This window comes from Ammospiza nelsoni, chromosome 5 (genome assembly GCF_027579445.1).
Source record: "Ammospiza nelsoni isolate bAmmNel1 chromosome 5, bAmmNel1.pri, whole genome shotgun sequence".
NCBI classification, from domain to species: domain Eukaryota; kingdom Metazoa; phylum Chordata; class Aves; order Passeriformes; family Passerellidae; genus Ammospiza; species Ammospiza nelsoni.
The window spans coordinates 47181402-47190461 of record NC_080637.1 but is presented as its reverse complement, the minus strand read 5'-3'; the positions used below and the strand labels follow the sequence as shown (position 1 = coordinate 47190461).

Genomic DNA, 9060 nt, shown 5'->3' with positions numbered 1-9060 from the left:
CCTTCCATGACTGGAGGTGTCAGTGGCTCCCTGAAGCAGCAGGCACCTTGGCACCTTGCTCTGTGCCTGCATAAGCGGCTGCGGGCAGGGAGCTGCGGCCACGCCGTGTCTGGGAAGCACCGGGACGGAGGGGGGGAGGGAACCGTGTCCAAAGTGCACGAAGGGCAGTGCTGAGGTACTGACATCCGTGCTGGGACGGTCAGTCACCTCTAAAGAAGTGTCCAAACAAAACTAAACAAATTAATCAAAGCCCTCACGGACACCCAAGCTACTCTAAGAGCACGGCAATCTGGGTGAGCTTAGCCCGGTCAGGTTTTCGCGCTGGTTAGCTCAGCAGGGAGAAGGAAAGGAAACGCAAGCCCGAGCCTGGCGCAGGTTGTGGAGCTGGGCTTGGCTTGTTTTCTTGGTCAGAGGCAGCTGACTCTGTATCGGGAAACAGCACTGCCCTCAGAACCGAAAGAGAAAGCAGAGATAGCGATCTTCACGTCACAAAAACAGGCTGGGGACAGCCCGCGGCCAGCGCAGCTCCGCCAGCAGCCGCAGAACTGCTTGCGTCCTATCCCGGCACCACAGCCCTCTGCAGCGTGTTCCAGCTCCGCTCCCACCCACATGGGCAGCCCGTAAGTATCCTGCACTGAGACCCCGCTTTCTAATGTCACTGGCACTGGGTAGGACTGCCAGAAGTGGTGTTGCAGGGCGCAGATGTCTTGGAGGGTCCTTCCCCTGCTTTAAGACTCTTTAAAGGCAGTTCCCTCACAGTCTGTCCCATTTGCTGCTGGTTGGTTTCTGTGTACCAGCCGTCCTAAGCTTGTCATGGCCTTTCTTCACCCACGGTTTCTCCGCAGCTTATCCTCCCTGAGGGGGAAACACGATCCGGATAGCTGGGGTGGGGAGGTGGGGAAGGGACAGGACAGATGTCTTGATGGAAGAGTGTCATGTCCAAAGCATGACGCTTTCCCATTACTCTTGTACAGCATTTCTTCCCTCAGCAGCCAGGGAGAGGGGAGACAGGAAAGTCAAACAGTCTGGGGGGCTCTACAGTGCCAAAGGAAATGCCCATTCCCTCGCCTCTTTGCACTCAGCCCCATTGCAGCGGCATCCAGCGGCTCACAGAGATGCCTGTCCCTGCACAGATCCTGTGCCAGGGCTGTGTGCCCTCCTGTCCCCTTGCCCAGGGGCTCCGCCAGCTCCTTGCCAGAGGAAGGCACAGCCCCCGCCTGGCAAGGGTGCCCACTGCCTGTGAGCAGCAGAGGGAAGGCAGTGCCAAAAGCACAGAGGCTGCCTAGGAGCCTTATCTCCCACGCAGAGACCCCAGGGAGCTCCTGAGCCATTCCCACGGGGCCTGTCTCTGCCGGGAGACTGAGACACAGAGCTCTGCTATGGTGAAACTCAGTGCTTCCATCAATGCCAGTCCAGGAACAAGGACGCTGACTCCAGGCTGGGGCTCGCTGTGCCATGTTCAGGTTCCCCTTTCTTGCACCTTTGAGGAAGAGCCACAGAATTTCCCATCCAAAGGCACAGACACCTCCTTAGAGGCAGTGAGACTGTCTGGGAAAACCCAAGCTGTACGCTGGGTGAGAGCTCTTTCCTGTTTGTCTCTCGCTTCTCAGCCAGGCTGCTGCTAAACCTGCCTCAGTGATGAACTGCAGAGCTCACCAATGTCCTATCTGTGTGCTAGGTCTCAGCCTTCACTGCCTCCAGGCCAGTTCTCCATCCAGCTGGCACAGGGCCATCCCAGGCATGTTTCTGGTCCTATCAGTCACACATAGGGACAGGGATTTACCTACTGGGGAGGCAGCAGGAGGCAAAGATGCCAGCAATTTAACCAAGAAGAGAGGGACATCGTTGGGAAAATATGTCCTTACACACATGAGCCTCAAAGCAGAGGAGAGGGCAGAGGTACCATGGGCTTTGCCCAGGTCCCCATGCATGCAGAGATCACGCAGCAGCACAGGGTCTCTGAGGTGGCTGTCCTCCACCCCTGCCATATGTTACCATAAACCTGATGGGAATTTAATTCTCTGTCCCCTCTCTAGTAAACATGTGCAACTAGGACAAATTTTGATAACTTGTACATTTTATGAATACCAAGGGAGTGAGCATGAGATGACTGAACAAAAAGCCACCTTTCTACAAGCCTGTCTTCCCTAGGAAACTGGTCTAAAGAAATACAACAGCAAGGGTTGGTGGGTGGGCAGGCAGGGCCAAGAGTCAGCTGGGCTGCAGAAATCCCTGTAGACCTGGTCAGGCAGCCAAGAGCTCCCTCCAAGTGCAGCTTGTTCTTCCTCTCAGGGTAAGGCAGGGCAGCAGGAAGAACAATGAATGGTGTGAGCCCTTGCAGGACAGGGAGAGGAAGAGCAGCAATGCCTGGGTGCAGGAGACCATGTGTGAGACAAACCAAGCAACAACACTAGGGGAAAGAGAAACCACGGTGAATTACATTTCACCAGAGGTCTCATTTTGCAGCACATCCTGTGCCCAAGCACAGATATTTTCCTGGTTGCTTGTGTCTTCATTGCAGGTTCAGAAAAATGGGCATCCTCCATGTGAGCTTCCAGTCTCTCCAGAAGCCTTTTGAGAAGAAGCCCTCCAAGGGAGGCTACAAGAAGTGAGGGAAAAGCGACCAGGAGAAGTGGACAGGTTGGTATCTGATGCTGTGAGCCCCTTCCATGCTGTGTGTGTGCTTCTCTTGGGAGAAATTTCGGACTGAGAAGCTTCATCTCTGTGCTCATTAAACAGAGGTGCCCCACGTCCAAGTTTCCAGGGAGAGATGAGGAGTGCGAGGGGAATGCTGAAGGGTCTCTAGTCAGCAGCACCACCACCAGGCACTGAGTACAGATTTATTAGAGTCTCTTCTGGCACTCTAAAAACTCACAGGCTGTACCAAATTCATAATCACCTTTGGGTGATGGTCTAGGAGAATATCCAGGTTATCACAGACTCACAGACTATTCTGAACAGGAAGGGACCCAGAGTCCAATTCTTAAGTAAATAATATACCACTGGGTAATAGGCAGTGGAAGGGGACAGTAGGGCCAATGTGAACTTCTTAAAGGAAAGTGGTAAATTATTCTCAGCAGCTGAAGCTTGTCAGAGGGAGGAAGAGTTAATTGCAAAGCCTCAAGCCCAAGGCTGGGCTTGAAGCCAAGGTCCCTTGAGTCCTGTGTTTGTGCCTCTCTGCAGACCTGGCTGGAGAGTGCTTCAATGCCTGCAGGCAGTGACAGCCTTTCCTGATGCCACTTCCCTGTTTTTCAGCGTGAAGCAGAAGCCTGCAGGACGGCACCAGAGGACAGTACACATTCCGGGGAGAAGAGCAGAGGGAGGCTTTGCCAATCAGGCTGAGAGAGGAGCAAGGTGGATGGCAATCACAGGTGTGTCTCAGTAGCACCCATCTCCCAATGGCTGCAGGAGGATCCAGGGTGCCCCTCTGAGCTTGGCACCTGCCTGTCTGGGTAGGGCACTGCTCCCCAGGCAACCGAGACAGAGGAGCACCATGTCCACCAGCCTCAGTGGGTAGCAGAGCTCCAGGTGGAAATGCTGGAAATGGCCACCCATTTCACACCCATATCAATGGCACTGGGTGTTCCAGAGCTATAGGACAAGGGCAAGGAGACAAGGGGAGCCCTGCAGTTCAGCTCCTGTCACATCTGCACCTTACTCAGTAGTCCAAAGATCAAAAGGGATGTCCTTGTCTGATAAAAGCTGAAAGAAAGGCATTATCCCAGAATAGCTCTTATCATGCTTCTTACCAGACAGCAGTTTTTCTCTCCTCCCATCCCTGCTGTTTGCTGACAAATGCCTCTTTTCCAGTGAGATCATGATGCAAAGGGCATGTGTGGAGCAGAGTCATACTCTCTCCCAGTACTGGTCCACACATGGGTCACACCTTTGCTGTTACCAGAAGTGCAGCAAATGCACCCCCCTCACAGTGCAGCAACACATGTGCAGCACAGTCCTAGGCAGGACTGAGACACTCCTGTTCTGTTTGCAAGGGGAGTCCCCAGACCCCAGCCATAAGGCTCAGAGCCCATCTTGGGAAGGGTGCCATAAGAGGCAACGACTGAGGGGTCCCCCCTTCATGTTTTGCAACAGGCATCCCCACAGCAGCTCTTACCATGATAGCAAGAAAGCATGCAGGCACCAGGATGGGTGTGCTGCCACAGTGGTGTGCCAAGAACCTGCTGCCCGTGCTGGCTTTACTGGAGGCTGTTGGGACCCTGGCCCTGATGTGCTACGCTCTGCTGTACGAGGCCGGGAACCTGGTGAACCTCCCTGACAAATGCATTGGCTTCTACAACTTCTGCCTGTGGAATGGTACAGCTGGGCAGCTGCAGTGCCTGGACACCCAGCATCTGCAGGCAATGGGCATCAGCCCACTACAACTGGGACTAGCCAGGGTTTGTGTGTATACCTGCCTGGTCTTCATCCTCTTCCACATCCCTTTTGTTTTAAATGTGAATTCCACATTTAAAGGGCAGGGAGAGGGATGGAAGATGATTCGCATCATACTCTTCATCAAGATGATAATCCTGTCTGGAGGCCTGGGTATGTTTCTTTTGCAAACCTCACACTGGATTCATCCCTCTGATTTCACTGGAGGCTTCCTGGCACTGCTTGGGACTCAGGCTCTGCTACTGCTCCAGATTCTCACTGTCACTGTGTACCTCAGCTGGGCCAAGCACACACATATGTGTGAAAACCTCTTAACTGAGGAGGCCCTGCCCACTAAGATCTGACAGTGAAGAAGATGCAAGAGCTATTGGTAACATGATTTAAAATTGTAATCCATATACAGCTTTACTCCCTAGCAAAAATCTGATTCCCAGTCCAAAGGCTTGTGTCCAGCCATGCTCTGGCACATTGCTGTGTGCAGCATTCCTGCATCAACCTGGCAGCAGATGACAGCCACAGCACAGAAGCTTCCCAGGTACAACAGTGTGTAACACCCCTCAGTTTGGGGCACAGCATCAGTGACAGCACTTCTGGCCCCAAAGAGCAGTGAAGGTAGCAGAACCAGCTACCAGTGGGCACAGCCCTCTGTTCATACCTAGTCTAAGTAAAAAAAGTTGCTAGTACCTCACAGTGTGTGATTAAATCTGTAATTAACTAACAAAATGCTTTGAATACATTTGACCCTACCATATAAAAAAGGGAGTTTGAAAACAGGATCTGTACCTTATGTTTAACTAGGAACTAACAAATGTTCAGGAAAATGTAACCAAGTAGGTAATTTCTTCATAACTAGACAGGATACATATCACTTAAAATAAACAGCCAATCAACAACCAACCTTCAAGGCTGTGATGATACTTCTGTATCGTCCATCTAGGACGATACAGAAGTAACACCAGAAAGAAGCAGGTTTGTAGTTTGAAAACAAGATAACAGACTGAGCATGCACCAAGTAAGCATGCAATAAAAGGACAAGTGAAGAAGACGATTCAACGACCAGCAAAACCCCTACAAGGGGTAGTAATAACCCCTACAGGACACTAGATGGCAGAAAAGACTGAGACGGTTAACTCCAATTCATATAATCATTTTTCAAAACCGGAGTTTTATGTTATTGATTTTTCTGTGTAGTGAATATGTAACAGCTTTGTAAGTACATGCTGCATTAATTCATCCAGTGGCTGGGAGAATTTATGTAAATAAAGAATGCCAGCTTAACAGTGATATTCTTTGCAGCTGAGTGAATTTTCTTCAAGGGACATGAGGGTCTGTTTTCTCTCGCTTCAGCCTTGGTGTGGATGAGGCTGGTGATGCTGATTTGACCAATTCTTCATTTCAATACATGCTCTCACAGCTGGCCTCATGTTGTTTGTTTGTCCTTTTTTTTTGATTAGGAAGAGGACACTGAGCCATCTTCATCCCTTCCCAGACCCCCATGCACACTGCCACAGGGTCAGCCCCCTCAGGGCAGTTCCAGCCACTGCCAGTCTGCTCCCATACGTGCCAGTCTGCTCCCGTTCATGTTCCTCAGCATTGGAAAGACAGCTGCAGTCTGGAGGCAAACTCAGCACCAGGCCCAATGGGAACAGCCTGCCAGGCTCCGCTGCAGCTGTGACTGAGGGACCACAAGGACAAGGGAGCCTCATGGCTGAACCATGACCATGTAGCTCTGCCAGCAAAGGTCTTGCAGGTCAGCAGCTCCCTGCTTGCCTCCATGCCCAACACCAGCCCACCAAAGGGATCCTCACAGAAACCCGAACGTCTTCTTTTATCTGTCCATGCTCTGAAATGTGAAACAGAATCAAACACATCCTAATCTGGAGCCAAATCCCACTGAGCCCAGCACAGAGTGGGAGAACTGAGTACCTCCTTCCTTTCCCCCTGGCCTTCCTGGGTATCCTACCAGCTACACAGGGCACCGACACAGCAGATGGACGCACAGCCCCCTCCAGGCCCTCCTCCCTCCGTTCCCAGGGCCGCGGGAGGAGACACCCTCCCCATTGTGCCCTCTTCTCCTGGGAAGTCAGAGATGTTAGCTGAAAAAGATCTCCCTGACGTATTTCAGGACATCGTCCTCAGAGTTCTCCCCGCCTGTCCCCTCTGCTTCAGCACCAGCAGCAGGAGGGGATGGAAGTGCCGGACCGCGGTCACTGCCTCCATCCGTGCTGCCCGTGCTTCCAGGAACCTCCTGTGGTGTTGGCGGGATCTCCTGCTCCTCTTCGCTCCCGGACCGGGCCTTCTCCTCACCTTCCTCGCTCTGTAGATTCTGACGGGAGGGAAAACAACAAGGGCCGGCCGTGCATGACTTCACGCCGGGAGCACCCAAGGAGCAGGAGGGCAGCCCACCATGCCCGTGAGCCACGCCTCGCCAGGCCCCAGGCCCGCGGTTCTGCCTTGCAAAGGCAGCAGCGCCGCTGGGACAGAGAGGAGAGGCCGGGAAAGCCATGCGGCACCGGCACGCCTCCGGCCCGCCCGGAGAGGGCCGCCAGGGAGCCGCGGGCAACAGCGCTCCCTGCCCGGCCTCCGGAGCCCTGCCGCCCCCACCCCCAGAGGTCCCGGCTCACCTCGGCCAGGACCGCCAGGGCCACCTCCAGCAGCTCCGCCTCGTTCATGCAGTACAGCGCCGCGGGCCTGGGCAATGCACAGGGGACGCTCAGCGCGGGCAGCGCTGGGCTCGCCCTCCCGCCCGCCGCCCCGGCCTCTTCCCCGCCCCAGCGGCGCTACCTGCGCCCCGCCGCCGCCCGCCGCCGCCCGGCGCTGGGGGACGGGGCCGCCGCCGCCGCCCGCTCGTCCCCCGCCGCCCCCATCCAGGCCGGGAGCTGCCGCCGCCGAGCCCCAGCCGCCATGCCCACGCGGGGCGGTGCCGCCGGGGCGCCTTCCGCCGTCACACCGGGGCTGCTTCCCGCCCGACAGGGACACAGGGCAGCTGGAAAAGGAGCCCCAGACCGCCGTAAAACCCAAGTCACGACAGAGCCCCGTGTTTGATCAGGCAGGCAGGCAATATCGCGTTCCTCGATACTCCGTCAAGGAGCAAACACGGCTCTGGGCCAGCTGCGGAGCAGACGGGGCGTTGGGAACGAGGCGTGCAGCCTCCGAGCCCCGGGGCAGCCTGGCGGGCCGGGCCCGGCGCCGCTCCGAGCTCTCGGTTACGGTGCCGCCGTGCGGCCCGGGAACGCTCGGTTATGGTGCCGCCCCGGAGCGCTCGGTTACGGCGCCGCCCTGAGCGCGCCGCCACCGCCGGGGCGCCCTCTGTGGGCCCGGGCGCGCAGGGCAGCAGCGCTCCGCCGGAGCGGCGGGGACTTGTGCCGGGAAGCGAGGAGAGGGGAGCCTGGGCCAAGGATGGGGTAAAAGCCCCTCTGGGAATACAGCATGTTGAGCATTGTTCTAGCAAAACATGTTCATTCCTTCCCTCCAGGTTTCTGGCACAGTATCAATTTTGTGCTAATGCACTATCATTTTGCATAGCAGCCTTGGACTGGCACATGTTTTTATACTTTCTTTCCCTGTTTGGGGGGTTTGTGTTGCTCATAGTCCTACTTATGAAGCAAACCTGAGAGTAGTCTCTATCCAGAAACCTCAACTGATCCTCCGTGAGGGCTGGAAGATAACATCTGTAAGAAAGTAACATCCATGGTAGCGTTCAGGACCGGATTAAAGGGGGCTTTGGACAACATGGTCTAGTGGAAGGTGGCTGTGCTCATGGCAGCGTTGGAACTAGAAGAGCTTTAAGTCCCTTGCAACCCAGACCATTCTGTAATTTTGTAATTCTAAATTCTAAAACCCCTATGCAATGTAGTCAGCACTGCAGGGCTTGGAATACAGCCACAATCTTTCTTGGCCTTTTGAGAGGCAAACAAAGGCTCCTATTTGAGAGCTCTCTAAACTCCCAGACTAACCCTGGGAATTCCTGAAGCCAGTTCGAATTCAGCACTGGATTTGAGGGGACATTAGCTCAGACTGGCATGAAGAGCAGTTGCACCATTAGTATCATATCCCACTGAGGTGGAAACCCTGTATTTAGACATCAGTCTGGCAGGAGACCTGTTAATCTTGGAGAATGGAAGGTGGCGTTATGAGTGTAGTCAGCAGGAGCAAGCTACTCCATGGACAACAGGTACCTGTAGCATGAATATGCCTGTAGTGAGGATTTCAGTATCCAGCACTGTTATCCTTGAACAGCTGTCTGTGAGCATGGATACCCATATGGCTCATGAATGGCTGTTCATTTTCCAGCAGTGTATGCTCTGCCAAGGAACCACAGTACCACAAACTCCCAGTACAGGCCAAGGACACAAGCAGCAGAAAGCTCCATGGCAATGTGTAAGCAGATGAAATGTATCTGCTTAGGGCTATGCAATGCCTGAGCACAGCACTTGCCCTGATGTTGGGGGCTTAGGGGGAAGAAACAGCTCCAGTGACAGAGAGCCCTATACAGGGCCAGACTGGTCCTGGCCTCCCTCCCCCTCTCCACCATCAGGTACCTGCTAGGCATTATGTAGCTTCTGAACTCCTACACAAGTATTTCAAAGTCTGACTCAAATTTCTGCTCTGGTTGGTAGCAGATACCTATGCCAAGGTAACACAATACATCCAAGCAAACACAGTTGT

At 54.3% G+C, this 9060-nt stretch overlaps 2 protein-coding genes across 2 annotated transcripts; one reads left to right on the top strand and one right to left on the bottom strand.

Annotated features, from left to right (window-relative positions):
- Positions 1-223: 223 nt before the first annotated feature.
- On the top strand, positions 224-5676 carry TMEM140 (transmembrane protein 140). Its single transcript, XM_059471603.1, has 4 exons — positions 224-620; positions 2522-2640; positions 3256-3371; positions 4093-5676. Exons 3-4 carry the CDS (start codon positions 3359-3361, stop codon positions 4734-4736), a joined length of 657 nt encoding a protein of 218 aa, XP_059327586.1. The 5' UTR covers positions 224-620; positions 2522-2640; positions 3256-3358; the 3' UTR covers positions 4737-5676.
- On the bottom strand, positions 5524-7298 carry CYREN (cell cycle regulator of NHEJ). Its single transcript, XM_059471604.1, has 3 exons — positions 7177-7298; positions 7017-7083; positions 5524-6718 (listed from the first exon to the last, which is right to left on the bottom strand). The coding sequence occupies exons 1-3, from the start codon at positions 7296-7298 to the stop codon at positions 6485-6487; spliced, it is 423 nt and encodes a 140-aa protein (XP_059327587.1). The 3' UTR covers positions 5524-6484.
- Between the last annotated feature and the right edge of the window lie 1762 nt (positions 7299-9060).

What these genes read in the sequence shown, in the direction of transcription:
- CYREN (XM_059471604.1), bottom strand. Translation starts at nt 7,298, where the DNA reads ATGGCGGCTGGGGCTCGGCGGCGGCAGCTCCCGGCCTGGATGGGGGCG. An exon ending in CGGGCGGCGGCGGGGCGCAG is followed by an intron (nt 7,084 to 7,176) that starts GTAGCGCCGCTG and finishes TGCATTGCCCAG; the next exon opens with GCCCGCGGCGCTGTACTGCA. An exon ending in CCCTGGCGGTCCTGGCCGAG is followed by an intron (nt 6,719 to 7,016) that starts GTGAGCCGGGAC and finishes CCCTCCCGTCAG; the next exon opens with AATCTACAGAGCGAGGAAGG.